Source organism: Balaenoptera borealis, assembly GCF_965194805.1.
Source record: "Balaenoptera borealis genome assembly, chromosome: 3".
NCBI classification, from domain to species: Eukaryota; Metazoa; Chordata; class Mammalia; order Artiodactyla; family Balaenopteridae; genus Balaenoptera; species Balaenoptera borealis.
In genome coordinates this window covers 131,196,736-131,218,183 of record NC_138866.1, presented here as the reverse complement: position 1 = coordinate 131,218,183, position 21,448 = coordinate 131,196,736, and the positions used below count along the sequence as shown (strand labels likewise).

At 46.9% G+C, this 21,448-nt stretch overlaps 1 protein-coding gene across 3 annotated transcripts in view; it reads left to right on the top strand.

Annotated features, from left to right (window-relative positions):
* The window catches only part of ATP10A (ATPase phospholipid transporting 10A (putative)), a 179,254-nt gene extending 163,474 nt beyond the window's left edge, over positions 1-15,780 (top strand). The window contains exons 14-21 of one of the 3 annotated variants that reach the window (XM_082385136.1): positions 1,465-1,792; positions 4,320-4,396; positions 7,358-7,483; positions 11,953-12,039; positions 13,863-13,943; positions 14,022-14,126; positions 14,563-14,750; positions 14,895-15,780. In XM_082385136.1, coding sequence (XP_082241262.1) covers positions 1,465-1,792; positions 4,320-4,396; positions 7,358-7,483; positions 11,953-12,039; positions 13,863-13,943; positions 14,022-14,126; positions 14,563-14,750; positions 14,895-15,513 — 1,611 coding nt within the window. In that variant the 3' untranslated portion in view covers positions 15,514-15,780. Of the gene's footprint in view, positions 1-1,464; positions 1,793-4,319; positions 4,397-7,357; positions 7,484-11,838; positions 12,040-13,862; positions 13,944-14,021; positions 14,127-14,562; positions 14,751-14,894 lie in introns of all 3 variants that reach the window. The other 2 variants (XM_082385134.1, XM_082385135.1) reach the window with 2 other exon arrangements.
* The last annotated feature ends 5,668 nt before the right edge of the window (positions 15,781-21,448 follow it).

Genomic DNA, 21,448 nt, shown 5'->3' with positions numbered 1-21,448 from the left:
TGCTCTGATAGGAAGGAAGGACCACCTCCCTCAGAGTCCCCAGCAACAGATGGCTGTGCTACCACTGTTGTTCCTACTGCTGCCCACAGAGCAAAATTGCCTGGGGCTGGGTTCAAGAGAATAGAGGAAAAAATAAATTAAAATGGGGTTTCCTCCATTTTCTCTAAGCATTGGAAGTTCTCTTTTCCGCTCCTCAAGCCAGAAGTAGAGGGCTTCTAGAGCTGGAGCTTTCTCTGTCCCTGCCTCGGTGCCCACCTCCAGCTTCCGTGACACCTGGGTCCAGGTGAGGGCCTGCCAGAGTGACAGTGGAAACCTTGCGGTTCAGTGTGTTTAGAATGCCGGTCTTCTTCCCCAGCCTGACAGCTACTGTTTACTCTGAGTACTCAAAGTGGCTCTATGAATCTGTCCAGGTGCCACAGCTGCACCTGTAGGGGAGGCAGGGCGTGCTTGCTCCATCCTACCTTGTCAGTGCCTTGTGCTAGGACCAGGGCATCCATGGTATACCTGCAATGAGGTCCCGCATTCTCTGCGAGGCCTTCCCAGTCACCACCACTCCCAGCCCTGCCTGGAAGCAAGTTTTCCCCTCCCTGTATCCAGGGACACTTTGCACATGCTGGTCAGTGACTTGCTGTGGTCATGGGTGTGTGTGTGTGTCCGGCTGCCTGCTCATCACTCAAGGCCAACAGCTGCGTCTTCTTGGTCTTCTTTTCTCCAGTCTCACTCATTTTCCTCGATGTAAAAGGTCCTCAGTTAAGTGCTTGTCAGACACACCTGGATTCCCACAGTGCATTGTAGGAAGCTGCTCACTAACCTGGGGGCTCATTGTCCATCCGTGGAGGACCAGGAACCACTTCAGTTCCCTGGAGTGTGTTCGTTCTTGGAAACACTTTTCCCTCCTATGCCTCTGTCCCCTGACCTTGCAGCTTCCCCAGGAAGTTTCCCTATTCTTTCTGGAACTCAGATACAGCTTTGGAAGGGCACTGCCAATTCAAAGCCTCAGTAATGAGGCTTTTTTTTAAACTTCATTTTCCTGAGCTTAGGGAGACACTGATTACACTTCTTTCGGAGCTAATCACAACAGAAGCTTTTGTTGGTACCTCACTAGGAAACAAGAAGGGCTGAGTAAGGGCCTCTGAGGACCATGGGGAAGTGCCTGGAAAGCTCCCATAGCCTAACTAGCTGGCAGCTCAGCCTGTCTGGCCAGGCCTCCCGAAGTGAAAATGCTTTGTCCTAACCTCTACACAGTATAATGGAATCAAGTAGAGTCTTATAGGAACCCTAAACCAACTCAGATTCTTTCATGTTGAAAGTCATCCACTTTTACCGACTTCCCAGGCTCAGGAGGGCCACCTCCTGGGCAGAGCCTACAGCCTGGGTCCCTGGAGATTCTCAGATGTGTTGTGTGGGCAGCCTGTTCTGTGATGCTGCCGAGTGACCTGCACCGTCCTCTCGTGTCCATTTCAGGAGGCGTGTGCAGCCCTGCTGGACCAGTGCCTACACTATGTGCAGTCCAGGACCCCCCACAGTGCCGCCGAGAAGACCGCTGGCGGCGTGAGCGTGGGCTTCTCCCCCCTCTGCTCGCCCTCTGCAGCCGCCATCTCTGGCCCCAGCCCCAGCCTTGTGATCGATGGGAGAAGTCTGGCCTATGCCCTCGAGAGAAACCTGGAGGACAAATTCCTCTTCCTTGCTAAGCAGTGCCGGTCTGTCCTTTGCTGTCGCTCGACTCCCCTGCAGAAGAGCATGGTGGTGAAGCTGGTCAGGAGCAAGCTCAAGGCCATGACTCTGGCCATAGGCAAGTATCCAGGCCGAACAGCCCCCACCTCTGCAGCTGCTTCCTGTCAAAGCATCTTGAATTTCCTGCCCCTTCCACACTATGCCATAGGATGGGAAAATGCTTCCTTGCTCTTTTTTCTATTTATAAAATCACACCTGGTACAATGAAACAGGCAGCCTGTTCCAAATATAAAGCTTGGATTTGAAAGCCACCAAATGTACTAGCAACAGATATAGCTACATATTAGGAAGTCAGTAATTCAATGGTGGTTGAAGAAGATGGAGCTTATTACTGTCTCCTGGGCGACAGAAGACTACTGTCCAGCAGCCTCGGCCACAGTGGAGCCCTGCACACTAAGCACGACCCCAGGCCAACTTAGGAAGAAGGCCCTTTGCAGGTGCTTCTAATGGCCGTGAGCCACCTGGAGTCCAAAGCTTCATCATGCTGCACGACCCAGGGACTCCATGGTGATCAGAATTCCCATCGCTTCTTGTCTGCTGAACTTTGTTTCAAGACAAGCATCTAATTTGAACAATCCCTCCTAAGGTCTGAATAGTTGCTAAATTTTGCATCATTTCCTTAAGGACTGTGCATCTAATGGTGGTTTTTCCTTGCAGACTGTTGGTCTGGAGAGCCTTCTTGGCTCCTCTTCCGTGCTGCACGGTGCTCACCTGTCTCCCCCAGGGGAGTGTCCCCATGTCTGATACAGGTCCGGCCTCCAGTGAGGTTCAGGGACTTGGCAGCGCCACCTGCTGGTGAGGGATGGGAGAGACTGCAGGTAGCCCAGGAAAAGAGATGATATAATCCCCGGGATCCCCCGATATCAAACAGTTTGTTTTCCCTGCATATAGAATGCACACCGGGGTGAGAGTTGGCTCTGAAATAAAGCATCCTCACCAATCACTAATAGTTACTGTATGTTCTACGAAAGGTCTGTGACAGCCCCTCCTTGATGACGTAGGGATTGCCACCCTGTCATACAGGACACCTCATCAGGATAGTTGAGGCCGGTGTTGAGCCCAGTCCGTGGGGGATGGCCTTAGCATGGTCGTCATGGAGACGGCCCTACACATCCCCAGGGCCATGGTAACTGCTAAGGGGAGTGAGTGTGTGTTCATCTGTGGCCCCTTAGTTCAGGCTGAGGTAAGACAGGCAGCTCTTCTGGGGGTGGCCCCTCCTCAGGGAGGCTGTCTCAGGACCACCTTTGCCCTCGTGTGCCTGGAGGGGCCTTTAGGGCTCGGGCTGTCTGAGCAAGTGTTGGAGGGAGAAGCTGAGGAGTCTGCAGGCTGGGTCTGCACCCTTACCGATAATTTTGCTCCTGTGTAGCATGAGGACAGTGCCCCCCAGTGGGGCTGGTGTAAGACCTGAATGATAAAGCACATTTTCACTCTCTGGTCAGTGCCTGCTCAGCCACTGAATCACTGATGTGTGTCATTCATTTAGGAAAACGGAGGTAAAGCTTGGCTGGTTAGAAAGAAAAGAAAAAACAAAATAGAATCTCAAAAGGGAAAGGGAAAGTAAGGACCAATCAACCTTAGTTCATTTCTTTCTATGAATTAAAGCATGGATATGACCTAGTCCTGGGCATCCAGCGGTTAATAATCCAGAGAACATCATTGTCTACATATCTCATTTTCAATGGGACGTTCTGGAAAAAGTTGCAGAGGTTATTGCTTTACAGAATTTCAATTTGACAAATATTGACTCATCACCCTTGTTGGGCCCAGTGCAATAAAGAACAGAGGAATCACAAGGGAGAGATGTCCTATAGCCATGGTCTGAGATCCTCCAACTTTATGTATCTACACTTTTTGCATATTTGAAATTTGAGAGGTACTCGGTGATGTGGGCCCTTCTGCTGCCCTGTTCCAAGAACGGTCACTATCACTGAATGACAATGACTTTAAGTCTCTGCTTGCCTTTCCCTAAAGGTGTCCAGAGCTCTGACCTATACCCTGTATTCCTACACATTTTCTGTGACTGAATAAGTAGACGGTTTCCTTTATCACATGCTCAAAGAGCCCAAGAGTGGGCACGGTAGCTAACAAGTTAGCTGGACATTGGTGTGCAAAAAGAGCTCCACAGTTTGTTTGGGCAGAGTTTAACCTCCTTCGTTCAGTTTAGAAAACCACTCACCTGAGTATGAATTGGAGTAGCCTTGACTGACGTGTGACAAAGTCTGGAGTGGCTCAGGAAACAGCAATGAAGGTGGTGGTCATATCTCTCCCTGTGCTGGATGCCACGTGAAGGGCTCTACTGGTGTATGAGCCAGTAGCTTGGAACGTGTACTAACTGGAAAGGGACACGCTGGCCACCGCTTTTGGAAATACCTCCTGCTGTGGCTGGTGAGTGCAAGCCTCCCACTAGGCTCTTTCTGGCTGCATAACTTGGCTCCCCCAAGGCAGACTCTGCACTGCCTCTTCCTCACTCCTCCCCAGGACCCTTCACAGGACCCAGCTCACGGGGACCCCATGATGATCCATCAAGCTGATTTGATTCTGTGCATCTCAACTCAAATGATTCTTCCTGCCCGTGCTGTTTCTAGGAGATGGAGCCAATGACGTCAGCATGATCCAGGTGGCAGATGTGGGCGTGGGACTCTCAGGCCAGGAGGGCATGCAGGTAAAGACCAAAGGGGCTGTCCTGGGTGACCAAGGGGTCCTCACACTGTGAGCTGTGCTGGCCTTCTTGTGGGCTCTGTGCCGCAGAGCTAAAGGGTTGGACTTCAGTACAACTGGTGCTCTCCTGCTAAGCCAGTGGTAGGATACCAGGTGGCAGGTGGCTCTTCATGTTTATGAAGCCATGTGCAGTGAATGTGTCTATAAGTGTATTTCTGTGAAAAGGTGGGATGGAGCGAGGCACAGTGAGTCATCGCCTTCCTCTGGCTGTCAATGGTTCGTCCCTCGAAGGCATTTTTTACTGCTCCTGAACATTAGTGATACCATTTGAAGAATGGACTTTGCTGTAGGACTGTTGTATCCTGGTGTCACTATAAAGATGGAGTGCAGCCATCCTTGCTCATGTGAAAATTTATTTCTGCATTTTTCATTTGCCACTGTGTTGGTTCCTGACATGTGATCCAGACAATGAACAAATGAGTTCATTAAAAATGTACTTCTTGGGACTTCCCTGACGGTCCAGTGGTTAAGATTTCACCTTCCAATGCAGGGGGTGTGGGTTTGATCCCTGGTCGGGGAGCTAAGATCACACATGGCTTGTGGCCAAAAAAACCAAAAACATAAAACAGAAGCAATATTGTAACAAATTCAATAAAGACTTAAAAAAAAATGGTCCACATCAAAAAAAAAAAAAAATCCAGAAGAAAAAAGATGTACTTCTTTTGGATGTAACATTATAACAGTTGCCGACATTTGATTAACTTTGAGTCACAGTATTTTTTAACTTGGTGGAGACTTTCAGGAACAATCTATCCAGTTGTCTTCTTTTAAAAATCAGGATGTTGGTCACTGTTTGGTCATTGGTCGATCTCATTGATGCATTCAGTCTGTAATTAGCTATTGAGCGCTCATGTGCCATGCTTGTGCAGGCTTGTTGATTTTCTCACTTGACACTGAAATCGCAGTAAGATGGAAAGTCCTGAGCCAGAAGCACGGTCGCTCCATCTCGGGCCCATCCTCAGCACCTTCTTACTCTCCTCCTGCCCCTCCTCTGACTTGTGTTACCTTATTGTACATTTTTCTTCCTCCATGAAATTGAAAATAGAGCCCAGCTTGGACTCATCCTTGCCTCTTCATGGTGCCATGTACATGGGGGAAGCTCAAAAAACATCTGTTGAATGAATGAACAAAATAGTTAATTCCTTCTGATTTTTTCAGCATTGCCTCCTTTGCATTCATTTCCTAGAGTGAAAAGCTACCCAGGGCAGTGCTTGTAAACCATGTATGCAGAGAAATGCACCCAGTGAATCCACTTTGTCTCAGAGTCTCTAAGGTTGAGCATGTGGGTGAGGAGGGGCGTGAGCTGCCCCCACTGCATGGCCTCAGGGCAGGAGCTGGAGGGGTCTACGAGCCATGAAAGAGGTGTGGGGATCAGCCAAGCTGTAGGGCTCCTATTGAGACTTGGCTTTGAGTGGACGTGACTTCTGCGTGGGTTGTAACTGGATGCTTCTGTATTGTTTAAAGCTATACTTCTTTTTTGAGGGCACATTATGTAAGATGGCAGTAAGACTGGACACCTTTTCTTACTGCTCTAAGGGCTCAGGTTACCCAGGGGAATGTGGCCCTGTTTGCATGTTAGTCAGTCTGATAAGCAAAGGGACATTGTGCGGAGCTCTCTGGGAGATGCACTGTGTGGGGCGCTGTGGCTGCAGGGACCCGAGGAGTCCAAGCTGAATCCCTGAGGAAGAGTGAGGGTGATTGCAGCTCCCCAGCTCAGCCAAGGTGGGAAGGGTGTCCAGGACAGGGAGACAGAGGGGACCAAGGAGATTCTGTAGCTCTGAGATGCTCAGTCTTTGTAGAGTCTTCTGGTCAACCATGTTTGTTGAGTACCCCATGGGCCAAGCACTGACTGGGAACTAGGGCTGCAGGGTGATCACAACATCTACCGTCCTGGCTCTCACGGGATGTTCAGAAAGACCAGAGAGGGAAGACAGAGAAGTATTTTAAACTTACACCAGTAGTCATAATTGTAGTGAGTGCTGTGAAAGAGAAACACTAGTTTCCCTGTTGAGGATGTGACGGGAGGCTCTAACCCAGCTGGGAGCGTTGGGGAGGCTCCCTTGACGGAGGAACAAGCAGTGTGTTTGGGGTGTGGAGGTGGAAAGTTGTGGCCAAAGGCTGGAGAAGCAGGTAGGGCCTGGAAGGAGGGGTCTATCTGCAGTTCTCAAGGGTCGGGGCTGCTTCTCAAAGACCCCCTAGGCCTCTCCTTAACTCTGTTTAACAACAACCCTTTGAGTTTTTAGACTGACTCCATTGAGGACAGGGACCCTGTGTGATGGTGTCTATCTCCAAGTCTATGCCTGGCAACTGGAGGGTCTTAATACATGATTTTTGAGAGGATGAATCATGGAATAAATGACGGAAGGAAGAAAAGATGCACAAAACCCTTGACTCCTACATGTTGACAGGAAGAGGGGTAAAGACACTATTTGCTTTCAGATCCTTGTGTTTGGGTTCAGAAAGCAGACATTCTAAGGCTTCATTCTTTTCTGTCATGCATAACGATGTTATTTTGTTGCACAGATGGGACAACATCATCACCTACTCTTTTCCAGGTGTTATTTAAGGAAGTCCATAAAATTTGAAAAGCAGACTTAACATTTTTGTGTGGAATAACCCTCAAAGATAAGCAGAAATGTATGGAAAAGAAAAAGCAAAAACTTTAAAAATCCATCAATTACATATATTTGAAATCTTAAATGAGTCCTCTAGGGCGATATCCCTAAACTAGAGTGTTGTTGAGATTGGATTTTTCTTAAATGCAGGCGTTCATCAGGGAGATGGTGGTACAGCCAGCTCAGACTGGATTTCTCCGTCCATGTTGTGCTTTGTATTTGGGGGGAGATGAGACAGACCTTAGGCGCAGTGAAGTGGCACCAGTAACGGGAACTCTCTCCCTTTCAAGGCAGTGATGGCCAGCGACTTCGCGGTGCCCAAATTCCGATACCTTGAGAGGCTCTTAATCGTTCATGGACATTGGTGCTATTCCCGACTTGCCAACATGGTGCTGTACTTCTTCTACAAAAACACAGTACGTATTTGGTGCCGGTGTCGAGGATTTTTGATGTGAAAGGCCTGAGATTCACAGGACCATCACCTGAACGTGGCCGGAGGGCTACCCCACAGCCTCCCATTGGTCCCACCCTCCTTGACCTTTGTGGATTTTCCCCAGGCCTGGCCTGGTGTTGTACCCTGCAGGCTCAGAAGTCTTAACTCACCTGCACCTCTGAGGATGGAAACAGGTAGATCCAAGGAGAACATCCACTTGGAGCTTTATAATAAGAAGTAGAGTGACCACGAGGTCCAGGGGTTTGCATGAGGTCATCAGCCAGTGAGTGGCTGAGGCTGCATTCAGCCCCCATCCATTTGACTCCAGCTTCCAAGCCCTTGACCACTCTGTCCCTTGGTCTCTAAGGAGTGGTCTGCCGAGGTGCCCACAGACAGGAGTGCTCTGATTGGTGCTCTCTCCAGAGCAGGCAGGGGATCAGAAGATGAGCAGGAGTGTGATTTGGCAGTCCTGGGTTAGCATGAGAGGACTCAGCCAGGCTGTAATCCTGATACTGAGCAGTCTTCGAGAAGCCTTTCCTCGTTGCCCTGGCCGACATGAGTATACATACTCCTATGGCTGCATTGTTGCTTCTGTATTTGTCAACCATAGGCATCGTCACATTTTACCATAGTTTTCTATTCAGGGTACTTGCGCACTAGACATTGACACTCTACTACAACTTACTACACTCTACTACAACACCTAGTCCACTGCACCATCTCAATAGATATGCAAATAAAATAATTTCACTTGTAAATCCAGGATTAAGATGGACTGTCCAGGGACTTCCCTGGTGGTGCAGTGGTTAAGAATCCACCTGCCAATGCAAAGGACACGGGTTCGAGCCCTGGTCCGGGAAGATCCCACATGCTGTGGAGCAACTAAGCCCGTGCGCCACAACTACTGAGCCTGTGCTCTAGAGCCCGCGAGCCACAACTACTGAGCCCCCGTGCCACAACTACTGGAGCCCACGAGCCACAACTACTGAAGCCCACGCGCCTGGAGCCCATGCTCTGCAACAAGAGAAGCCACCGCAATGAGAAATCCCATGCTCTGCAACGAAGAGTAGCCCCTGCTTGCTGCAACTAGAGAAAGCCCACACGCAGCAACAAAGACCCAATGCAGCCCAAAAATTAATTAATTAATTATTTAAAAAAAGAAAAGATTGTTCAGAACCAGTCAATGAAGTATGTGGAATGATAAAAATTTGATTGTGACCTAAACTGATTTCATAGAAAATTGTTTATTCAGATACAGATGGGCTTTGATATAGCAATTATGGCATTGAAGCTTTGGGGTCCAGATTTAATAAAGTAGAAACAATCGGAAAAAAAATGCGCCCACCCTGGGCCAGTGGGAAGGGGATGCCAGCAGGCGCCCTCTCCGGCCAGCTCAGTCTGTAGTTGACCCTTCAGTTAGGGCATTCCCGGACCTGGCTGGCTCAGGACAGTTCTGTCTCTCCAGGGACTCTGATCCAGGGCCCTGGTCCTTTCCCTGTTGACCCTAACATTTAATTCTTAGTTCTTTCACTACTATGTCCTTGGCAGACAGCTGTATGGCAGCCATAGTCCTCCAGGATGGACCACATGGCCATTTCAGGACCCTACCCTACTTGTAAGTGAGGTATAGACGTTCTGCTGAGAAGTTGCTGGATTGCTACTTGTCCGTCTTGCCTCTGATAGCTTGTGGTTGAATGTACAAACAAGGAGACAAAGTAAACTCTTGGGGTAACTGACTCTTGGGGTAACTGACTCTGCAGAGTAGTCCCATAAACCTACCCTGCTGAAATCCGCAGCTCCAAAGTCAGGATCATCCTGTAGTCTTCTGAAACAAAATCAAATAAATTAAAAGGTTTATTTGTTTATTTCTAATTCCATTTTAAATCTCCATGTTCACTCTGAACTACCATCAGGACAGCTCTTATACATGTTCTTATAGTTTGTTCCAGAGGCTTAGACCCACCTTTCTTTTCCCATCTCCCACCTCCTCACTCTCACCCATTTTTTTGAAATGTCTTCTAGCGAATTAATACAGATATTCAGGACCAATCATGGCATGTCTAATTTTATAAGTTAGGTCCTGGAAATAAATTGAGATTGGGTTCTGCCTGGGACTCAGTCCACACAAAGATGTGCCATGCTGTCCCTGTCCTTGTCAGATCACTCCCCTTTTTTCTGACTGCCTGGCATTGCTTCCCTAGCACCCCCACTCCCCACCAAGCACACAGTTGCAAACCTGGAGGGTCCCAGCTCCCAAAGGGGTAGGAGGGTGCTTTGAGTAAAAGTGAGTGGGGCTGGGAAGGGTGGAATCCTAGCCCTGTTTCTTTCATTCATTAGCTGTGCAATCTGGAGCGAGTTATTTGCCTTCTGTGGATTTTGTTTTCTTTATCTGAAAACAAAATAAAATGGAACCCGGGAATTGAACTCTGCTCTCTGTAATTCCTAATGAAAATTTCTCAGATTGAGGGGATGGCATTCAATATTTCAGTTGCAGATGAGGCCCAGAGTGGCCGCCTGCAATGGTCACTGGCTCCTGCCTGCCACCGTGAATCTGTCCTCACGGAGGGGACAAGGAAGGAGAAGGGGTGCCTGTTTTTATTCTGTATAAGATGCAAAGCCTCTGTTAACAAGTACTTAATCTACTTGAGAAATTCGAGGATAATCACTCTGCCTCCCAAAGTGAGAAATTCATTAGTTTTAGGAATAAGTTGGCCTTCCTTCCAGTAAAGAGCAAAGAAGAAAAGTTTCCATAGCAACAGTGGTTTGGGGAGAAGGCTTTTGGGTACTGCAGTAAAAAAAAAAAGTCTCAGGTATCTAAGTACTTTTCCTCCTCTTTGTCTGACTCCACTTGCTCACTGATGACTCATTAGGCTGTGCCTGAGGAGGTGGGAGAAAGAAAAGCAGGCGTGGGTGTGAAAAAGGGAAGAAAGTCGATGAAAAAGCCAAGTTTGTCAGTTTTCAGGGTAGAGGGGAAAAGTTGCATTAAGTCATAGATTGAAACAAGTCCTGGAGGATCTGTGTCATTAGAGGTGATATCAGTGTAGACTATCATTTTTTCTGATCTTTGGAACAAGCCATTTTCAGGTCAAGAAACCCGAGCTCAGAGAGGTTAAGTGACGGTGTCAAGGTCAGAAATGTGCGCAGTGGCAGCTCCAGAACCCACACGGAGGCCGTTGTATGCGGTGCACAGCAGAGAATGTTCTTCCCCCATGGCTCCTCCAGGTCACGAGTGGTTGAACAAGTTGGGTTTGTTACTCATACAATGACCATAGTCCAGTCGTTTGACATCTTGGACCTCAGTTTACTTTCCTCTAAATGGGGTGAGCACACTGGCCCTGCTTGAGCCTCAAACAAAGGAAATAGCCGTCCTGCTGACAGTAACGACCACAAACCACTGATGAGCATCTCAGTGTGCAGGAAGCTCTTGTGAGTACTTGAAGGTGCATTAGTCATTAATCTTCACCACAACCCCTCAGCCAAGTACCATGGGTGTGCCTATTTCATGGACAAGGTCACTGAGGCAGAGAGGGGCTAAATGGTCTGTGCCAGGTTGCACAGCTAATAAGTGTAGGAATGCTTTGCAATTGCTAACCTGCCATGCGCCCCATATAACATCAGGCCACGGATGTTCAGTGATCAAGTAATAGTGGGAAGAGGTCCACCCAGCTCCTCCTACTGCGCATGGGAGGAGGCTCTTCCACCTCTCTGGACCTCATTTTCCTGTTCAGTGTAGCTGTAGGGACCAGCAATAATGCCTGTAGCTCACCCACCAACAGTGCCCGGCAGATGCCAGGGCTCAGTAAAGGCAGCGATGTTGGTGTCACCATCAACTTTACCGCCATGCTTGTGTGTGTCCTCCCCTCCATGCGAGTCAATAATTGCACACTGTTCCTCATTAAAAGAGGGAGGCAGGATCCAGGGTTTAGCCCAGGTAGGTTTGGTTTAGTGTCACAGAGAGGGGCACAAGGAAAGAAGCCTCATGATGAGTGATGTATCCAGCCAGCCCTCTTGAGATGGGAGCCACCCTAGACCCTGCCAGACCTTTGTTTTGTTTTCTCTTACGATCTGTGGCATTTGGGCCCAAGACTCCATCCCTCCAAGGGTTGTTGGTGGGAATTCCCAGCTCCCAATGCTGGTCTTTGATGCTCGAGGGATAGAGGAGGGAGGAGGAGGGGGAGGGAGAGACAGAGGGCACCAAAGTGAGGGCTGTCTTTGGAGACAATTTCTGCCTATAAATTTAGTCTTTACAGTCAGACGCTGCAAAGCCCTCAGCTCCCTTGGGCGAGATTCTGCAGGGCAGCTGATAATTGCTTTTTCCCACTCTTCCCTTGATCACAGATGTTCGTGGGCCTCCTGTTTTGGTTCCAGTTTTACTGTGGCTTCTCTGCGTCTGCCATGATTGACCAGTGGTATCTGATCTTCTTTAATCTGCTCTTCTCATCGCTTCCCCAGCTTGTGACTGGGGTGCTGGACAAGGACGTGCCGGCTGACGTGCTGCTGACCAAGCCGCAGCTCTACAAGACTGGCCAGAACATGGAGGTGAAGCCCCCCTTCCCCCCACCCCATCTCCTGGCCCTCCACGCTCCACATCCAGCTCCTGGAAAGTTCAGGTCCCCACACCTGCCTTTAAATGGACACCCTGGGCAGACAGAGAAGAACAAATATCATATGATATCACTCACGTGGAATCCAATTTTAAAAAATGATATAAATGCACTTATTTACAAAACAGAAACAGACTCTCAGATTTCGAAGACAAACTTATAGTTACCAAAGGGGAAACATTGGCGGGGAGGGATAAATTAGGAGCTTGGGATTAACATACACACACTACCATACATAAAATAGAGAACCAACAAGGACCTACTGTATAGCACAGGGAACTCTACTCAATATTCTGTAATAACCTATATGGGTAAAGAATCTGAAAAAGAATATATATACGTATAAATAAATCACTTTGCTGTACACCTGAAACTAACACAACATCATACATCAACTGTACTCCAATAAAATTTAAAAAATAAAATCTTCCAAGAAAAAAAATGGACACTGTGGAACAAACAATTAAAATTCTAGAATCTGACCAGTGGGCGGAAAACAATGAATTCTGTCTCTTGACTGCAATGCATTTATTTAAGTAGAGAGTTGATTGGTTGTGGTGATGGTATCAGGGGTGTATGTATGTGCCCAAACCCATAGAAATGTGTACATTAAAAGTGTGTGGGTTTTGTATATCAATTTACCTAAAGCTTTTTGGGGAAAAAAAAAAAAAAGGAAGATTTTTTTAAAAAGTATACTGAGGTGAAAACTGTCTTTACACCAGGAGTCTCCAGGACCCCAAGGAAATCCCGTTTGGAATCTAAGTCAAGGTCACGTGGGATGACTGCAGGCAGAGCAGAGATTTTTCTAAAACACCCCCAAAGAAATGTGATTTCCTTTGAATGGGGATTAATGGGAAAATAAACCCATAGGGAAACCCTGGGAAGAACAAGTGAACACAAACAGATGATGTAAAATACATGTTTACATCAATGCATCACATAGATTGACATGCTAATTACCAGCTGTTCCTAGCTGGCCATTAAAGAAAGCCCTGTGAGTGGTGCTCTTGGGCTGGTTGGAATTATTATACGAGTGCCCAGGGAACGGATCCTCGCATCTCCCATAATGGTCTCTCATTCGGAACTGATTTACTGAAGAGTTGACTTCCCCACAGGCAGCCTGGGGTAGGTAGGGGTTGCTGAGGGTCAGGTAGATGAGGAGAGCCTCTGCTTGTCACCGCTGGCACCAGCAGCTCAGAATTCTGCAGGGCCAAATACAGATTGGAGCATCCAGATAAGGAAGACTTGATTAGTCCATTTCAAAGTCATTTTTTGCCCATGGTAGGCAGCTTTTTGATTTTAACATTAGGAAACACCCATGATCTAATTTTAAAATAACCCACTTTTAAGAAATATTCTAGCGGGTCCACCAACGGAGGGAAGCAAAGCCCTGACAAAGTAGACGGCTCAGGTTGGGGCAGATGCCGGAGTTTCATGCACTAGTCCCTATCTAGGGAAATTCCTTATGGGATTTAGAAAGCGTTTTCATCTTTCTGCTGTTGACTGAGAATGCTGTAGCAGGCCTTTTGGGCACAAATGCTCGCAGTGACTTACTCAGCCTCATGTGCCCCTGCAGGCCTTTCTGTAGTGTTTTTTCACCAGCCCTTCACACTCCAGGATCTCCCTCTCCAAGGTCCTGAATTAGCAGGTGTCCCTGGGGTGCTTGACTTGTGCCTTCATGGCCCCCATAGGTGACGGAAAACCATTTGAAGAGATGAGGCCTTTCCTGTAATCTCCGTGCTTGTTTTTGTGTCTCAGGAATATCGGCCTCGTACGTTCTGGTTGAACATGGCTGATGCTGCCTTCCAGAGCCTCGTGTGTTTTTTCATTCCCTATTTGGTAAGTTGGCACCTGGCCCAGCTTTTCCCACCACCTTTATCTGGCGACACACAGACACAGGACCTCGCTGTCTTTCAGGCCTACCACGACTCAGACACAGACATGTTCACCTGGGGGACCCCCATCACCACCATCGCGCTGTTCACCTTCCTCCTGCACCTGGGTATAGAAACCAAGACCTGGGTGAGAGCTGTGGGCCTGATCCAGAAGGGGGCTGGTCTGCGATCTGCTCACTTCCGTGCACATTCTGTGAGATTGAGCAGAGTTTTGAGTTGGGGGCAGGGGGGGACTGCAAAGCTGGCCTCACTGTGATGAGAACAAAAGCAGATGCACAGGCCGGCCATGCCCACGCAAGCCCAGGGTGTGGGAGCAGCACTTGTCCCGGGCAGCGCTGGGCACCTGCCTGCCCAAGCCCCTCCACCCCAGCTCTCCTTCCCCCTCCTTCCCTTGGCACCTGACTTCCATCTCCCCACTTGTGTTCAGGCCGGTCCACCAGTTCTCAAGGCTCCACGCCCCACCGACCACCCTGTTCCCACTACGCCCTCTTACATCCTCCGCTTGCAGAGGACCACTGCATTTTTGTTGAGATAAAAGCCCTGTCTTTCTTTTTCCCCCTCAGACCTGGCTCAACTGGATGGCTTGTGGCTTCAGTATCCTTTTATTTTTCACTGTGGCTTTGATTTATAATGCTTCCTGTGCAATGTGCTACCCTCCGTCCAACCCCTATTGGACCATGCAGACGTTAATGGGCGACCCTGTGTTTTACTTCATTTGTCTCATAGCACCTGTCACCGCGCTGCTGCCCAGGTGGGTATCAGGGACAGTGGCCTTTGGGTCCCACGTGGGCTCTGACAGTATTCTCCTTTGTTGTGTTCCTGTACTGTTTGAGTCTCAGAAGCTCAAAGGCCCCACTGCAGCAATAGCTGACTGTGTTCTATATGTTCTTTCCAGATTGTTTTTCAAAGCCCTGCAGGGGAGCCTTTTCCCCACCCAACTGCAGCTGGGACGCCAGTTGGTCAGAAGGTCCCCCAGGAAACTCAGGGCTCCCAAAGAGACCTTTGCTCAGGGACACCTCCCAGGAGAACCGAGGACGGAACCGTCAGAACAGAGGAGCATCAGTGCCTTGGGGTCCTTCTCCCAGGACTGTAGCTCGCAGGTGTTTTGGCACTCACAACAGCTGGCCTGCTCCCCAGAGGCCAGCGGGGTGCCCACCGTGGTGGACATGGGCGTGTCTCTGAGGGAGGACACCCTGCTGGAAGGCCTGGGCAGCCAGACCACGGGGTCCTCCTCACCAGGGGAGGTGATCCCGGAAGGCTGTCCAGGGGACCCCAAGATGAAACCCACAAGTGCCAGCAGGGCAGCTGCCCTGTCGTCCATCTTCAGCCTGCCCAGCCTCAGCTCACTCAACTGGATTTCCTCCCTCTCTCTGGTCAGCGGGCTGGGAAGCGTCCTACAGTTCTCCCAAAGTGGTTTACAGATGGACAAGCGGGACAGCGAGTTCCTACCCAGCCCCCCGCAGCCAGACCAGGACCTGCAAGGCTTGAGTGGGCAGACCACGGACTACTTCTAGGACCTCCTTCCAGGGACTACAGCTGGTGGTGGCAGCGGTGAAAACCTCGAAATGCTTTTTTTATAACATAGATGTTAATATTATTTATGTTTATTATTTGCACAGAAGAGTTCTAGTGAGATGTATTTTATATATTTCCAAGGCTAACACAGGAAATGAAAGGTACCAAAAAAAAAGTTTATTTTTTAAAATTTCTAACTAGAGTATATTGAAAAGAAAAATAAGAGCTTTATCGTATATAAAAGTTTAAGGAAGAGAGACACTTGAGAGGTGGGTTTAGATTTATTTTTTCATCTCATTTTATAAGAAAATGCAGTCTGATTGGTTTTCTTCAACATGTGTGATGTTTGCTTTCCCCTAGTGGAAACGCGTGTGAGCACAGTGAACCCTGGGCGGGTGTGGATGATGTGAGGGGAGGTGACGGGCACGCACACGGCCCCAGCAGAGATCCCCACTGTCTGTCTCTCAATCCCACCACTGGGAGGGTGGGCTCTGCTTCACCAGGAAAGGGAAAGTGAGAACTCTGGGAAAACACACATACACACACACACACGAAATTCATTCCAACATTCTACTCTATGCAGGCATTTGGTAAAGACCACCTGTAGGTATTATAGTTCCTATGTAGGGTCTCGCCTGTTAAAATCATAACAAGCAATAAACAACCTTCACTTTGCAAAGAGAGCGTGTCGGGTTGCCACTGTTGTGTGGTATTATTAATACGTGACCTAATGTTACCGAATGCAAGTTCATGTGCTTGACGCACAGTGAGGCCAAACAAACCAAAACATCAGAGTTTGGATCAGAGAAAAGTTCATTGCAGGGCTAAGCAAGGAGAACGGGTAGCCCGTGTTCAAAACTACCCCAAACTCCCCAAAGGGTTTCAACAAAGCATTTTTAAAGGCCAGGTGAGACAGAGACGTTCCAGGGTCTGTGATCAGCTGTGCACAATTCTCTGATGGTGATCAGTCCTTAGGGCTCACGATCATCAAGCATTAATTTCTTCCTTCTGGTGGTGGTACCACATCTGGAAAACTCAGGAAATATGCATCAGATACTATCACTAGGTACTTCAGAGAGGAGCTACAGCAGAGAATATGGGGGAGGGGTCTGTCCTGGGAAGACCCCTTAGGGTCCTGCTCGGTTACACTGACAGAACATATTCTGAGTACTCCAGGGCACTTCCTCATGGCAAGTCCTTTTAGACCCTGTGGAGGAAACAGCTGGGTGACATGCAAGCTGCACATTGGGACACTGTGACATGGGCTACACCAGCTCCATGCACCAAGAGGCTGGGCTCTTTAGGTTTTTGTCTTATGAGTCATTACTTCTGTCTCTAAACAGAGAAAAAGAGAAGGAAAATATTATAAGAATCCAAGGCAGTTGTATAGCATTTACTCTTCAGAACCCTCTCTTTGACTTTGCCAGCCATCGTGAGTTGCCTGCTTGCTCAGCCTGGGGATGTGAAGTGAGCAGGGTGTGCTCCTGCTTAGGACTCCTGTGGCTGCCTGTCCCCGGAGCAGCGATGTGCAGAGGTCGGAGGATCTCAGGACTAAGCAGTTTCTGAGCACAGCATGCCAGCAATAATGGCTGGTTACCCAGCATGTGTGGCTCATTGCATGTGACAGAAGATGCACCTCATCTGGTCAGATGGAAAGGGAAGGCAGGCCTCATGTCTGCAAGGCCAGAGAGAAGGTGGGCTCCAGGGCAATTGAACATGCAACTCAGACCTGGGCTTTCCCCTTTCTCCCTGCACTCAGCTTTCTGGGATCAGCTTGATCCCAAGGCTGGCTCTGTTCTTGGTAATGACATGGCTGGTACCATCCCAGGACATGTGCTCACATCATGCTCCAGAGGAGAGAGAGGGTGCCACTCTCCACATCCTGAGCAGAGTCTTGGTTTCCTTGACCTCATGCAGTTGCAGGACAGCCTTAAACCAGTTACTGGCAAATTGAGAGAATGTCCTGACGGGCTCCAGGCTGGAGCTGAGAGAGAGGTCAGCTTCCCTCCAAGTACCTGGGCTGCATGAGTGGATACTCAGGAATATCTGGGTCCTGTTAGTGGGGCAAGAGAGAAGAAGGAGTGGAGGGCCTTCAGCAGCCAGCAATGCCCAGGACTGAAAGTGGTGCTGTCCTAGCCCACTCCCTCCCCCCATGCCTGAGATTACCTCATCTTTTCTTGGAGCAACACATATGAAAAGAATTTCCCTGGGAAGATACACAACTCTACCATTTCCTGAATTAAGGTAATGGTTGTTAGTACAAAGTACAAGAAGAACTAGACACCTATTTACCTGAGTATCTGAGAATTAAAATGCCCCAGCTTCCAGATTTTCCTGCACTCACAATCTACCTTCTTTCCAAAGACATCTTTCTTCCATAGATACTTCCTCTTGGGAAATGGAATGATCCAGGAAGTGGCTTTGTGAATATGCCTACCAAGGCCATTTCAGAGAAAAAAGCATCATAAAGGGCATTGGCAGTTAGCTGCCCAAAGGATGAAGAATATTTATAGAAGCCTACAATAATATTATCACAAGCAGCTAAGTTTGATCTCAAATGAACATACTACAGAGATGAACTCCATGATTATCTCAAAAGAACCCTGGGAAGTACATGTCATGTCACTCAATCCTAATTACAAATCCAAAATAAGGCTGCCTCTGCTCTTGGTGACAAAATGGATGGACTAAGTATTTGACATTATACAAAACCAATTTTAAGTTCTTGGAGGTCAGATCTTGTGTCCTCTTCACCTTAACACCCTTGGCACTAGCATAGAACCTAGCTCTTAGAATGCACTCAGGAAATGTGTGGTGACCCCGAGAACTAATGTTTATGCTGAAACACTAAAGGCATTCCTGTTAGAATCAGAGATAAAGGAAAGTTGCTTGTTATAACCCAGTATTATTTAATATTTTTTGGAACTTCTGGGTAATGCAATAAGACATGAACTTTTAAAAAGAATGAATATTGGAATTAGAGACCAAATTATCATTACTTACACATATTGAAACCGTGCACCTCAGATGGGACTTGAACCCCTGGGCCGGACTCAAACCCAGCCAGAACCCAGGTTAGGATTTGAACCCACTGTCGTTTAATTGAAATCACACATCTGGTCTCAGGACTTAGTGAAGCTCAGGTTTTTTATGTCTCATGACAGAAAGAATTCAGTGAGAGACAAAGTGATAGGTAAGAAGTGGATTTATTTAGAGAGAAACACACTCAGATGGAGTGTGGGCCATCTCAGAAGGTGAGAGACCCCGAAATATGGGGTGGTTAGTTTTTATGGGCTGGGTAATTTCATAGGCTAATGAGTGGGAGGATTATTCCAACTATTTTGGGGAAGGGGCAGGGATTTCCAGGAATTGGGCCACCGTCCACTTTTTGACTTTTTATGGTCAGCCTGGAAACTCATGGCACTGGTGGGTGTGTCATTTAGTTGATGTATTATGATGAGCATATAATGAGGCTCAAGGTCTAGTGGAAGTCAAATCTTCTGCCATCTTGGACCTAGTTGGTTCTAACCAGTTAATGTCCTCGATGGCTATGCCATTCTTTTAAATGTTGTGCCCTGCCCCCTTTCCTCCTCTTTCATTCCCCGGTCAGAGATTTTACTCCCATATTCTTTTGGGAAGTAGAGGGGCAACGGTCCATCTCTGTAACTGCTTCAAGGCTGAGTAGGGGGATCGACCCTGCCTGTCAGGGAGTAAAAATCTCTAGATGCCTGATCTAGGGACCCCAGGGACAGGACAGTTCCTTGTTTTAAGTTGGTATGGGCTGGAATCCTCGCACAGCCATCATCTTGATGTGGAACTGTTGTGACTGTTTCCTTAGCCTTCCTATGAATCTTCTTGATGATGAAGCACTTTTTGTAACAGCATCAGAGTACAAAACTAGCCATCTATAAATGACAAAACACTTAAAAGGCATGGTTAAACCTCTGATTACAGTGTAATTGATAAAGAAACTTGGTTACAATAACCAGAATTACGAATGATTACATTTAACTTAACATACCAAATAATCTTAGTTAAGTATTTTTCTTTGAGATGCCTCAGGGGCCCTCTAAAGCATCCCAAAGTTAGCTGTAAATCAAAAGAACTTTAATTAAAATTTGATCTTTGGGGAGTTTGTCAAAAAGTTTTAAAATACTTGGTCAAATAAAATCATAGGTCACTGTGAGACAATACTTATTCTTTAACCAAAGTTAAAAGAGGTCTCAAAAGCAAAAACAGGTCACTTAAAGGCAAAGAAATTTACATAATCTGTTATCAAAAGCAGCATTTCAAGAAAACTTTGGAGGGAGAAATCAAATCCAGTCTTGCCTCAGCCTACTCTCAACAAAATCCATTTGCCCAACTAAATTTAATCCAATCTTAGAAAATCCTGATCGTGCACTCTTTTTTCAGTATTTTTTTTTATTCCTCACACCTTCTTTCATTGAAAACATACATCTTACTTTCCTTAAAAGTTTTTTTCACATCGAGTTAATTTTCTTACTGACAAGTTTGCAATAGGAATAACATAAACTTGACCTTCAGTAAACCTAGGTACAACAGAAGTATTATACTTAACACTGATGACTCTAAAGACATGTCTATATTAATCAAACCAACAAGCTTAAGCTAGCTTTAATACCAGATATCCGTTCAGTACTGAATATTTCCCAGATCATGTGAACCTGAAATTTATTTCGCTGGTTTTCTTCACATTTATGAGTATTTATATAAGCACTTAATTTTTAAAGCGAATTAAATAGAGCTGTTTTATGAATTTTGGCAGTACCATACATCTATAACACATATATACATAAGTACAAACAAAAACCTCATAGCTCCTGTCTCAAAATTTCAGCCATGAGTCAGGTACAAAAATGTAAAACCCATCATTTACAAAAGAGATTGAATTCAAATTGGGCTTCTGGCAGATGAAACAAATCAAGGTCACCTGTCTAGATGGCTAAATTCTTTTTACTAATGTTTACAGAAAAGACACTTAGGATTTCTATTTATCCTTGACAAGTCAAGCTCTAAATTACCCCTTTTTCAAAATTTGTATTTTAAAAGATGGTGGAGATAAGTGTTCCTGGAGAAGACCAGGTAGAACATTTGTATCTCTGAGAAGGCACAGGCAATTTCCTCCTAGGATGACTTTTGTTCCCTTAAGCCCAGAAAAATGATTTTTTTCTTCTTTTCTTTTTTTTCCCTCGAACAATTGGGTGGCCACCTCAATGATATCAAATGACTGACACATTCATTCACCTATGTTGTAATGTTTTACTTTCCCTCATTTAGCTTAGGGAAAAGGGCTTCCCCGGAAAATTTTTATCAGGCTCCAAATATCAGCTATGGTTAGTCTAGTTCTATTAGTGACCTCCCATTTTGGTAATGTATTAACAGACACTTTTGAGGATCTTCCCTGGTTTAAGAAATCTGTGCCTTATATTTAGACACTCTGTAACCCTTTTTTATTTAATAGTCACCAGCTGGAAATCTTTGGCCAAGCCCGGAACCTCAATATTCCATACTCCAGGGTCTACTAAGTCTTCTATTTTAGCTCCAGATTCAATCTGTTACTTTTCTGCTTTCTGTTAGAATCATATGGTGGTGAAGGTGTTTCCCTTGCCCCTCAAGAAACAGAGTGACCCCTAACATAGTTAATAAATCTCTTCCCATTAAAGAGATGAGACAATCAGGCACAAAGAGAAAGGAATGTAGAAACAGCTGGCCATTGATGTTGCATAAAAGGGGTTCCAGGAAAGTGTGCCACTGCCTCTTCTCTGACATCCCCATTACATACTCATTATGATTGATAAGGTTTCCAATCCTTTGGGTTAAGACTGAAAAGGTTGCACCAGCAACTATAAAAGAAATTTTATAAAGTGGCCCACCATATCAGTGACCACCCAAGGCTCGACATTAGTTATATAG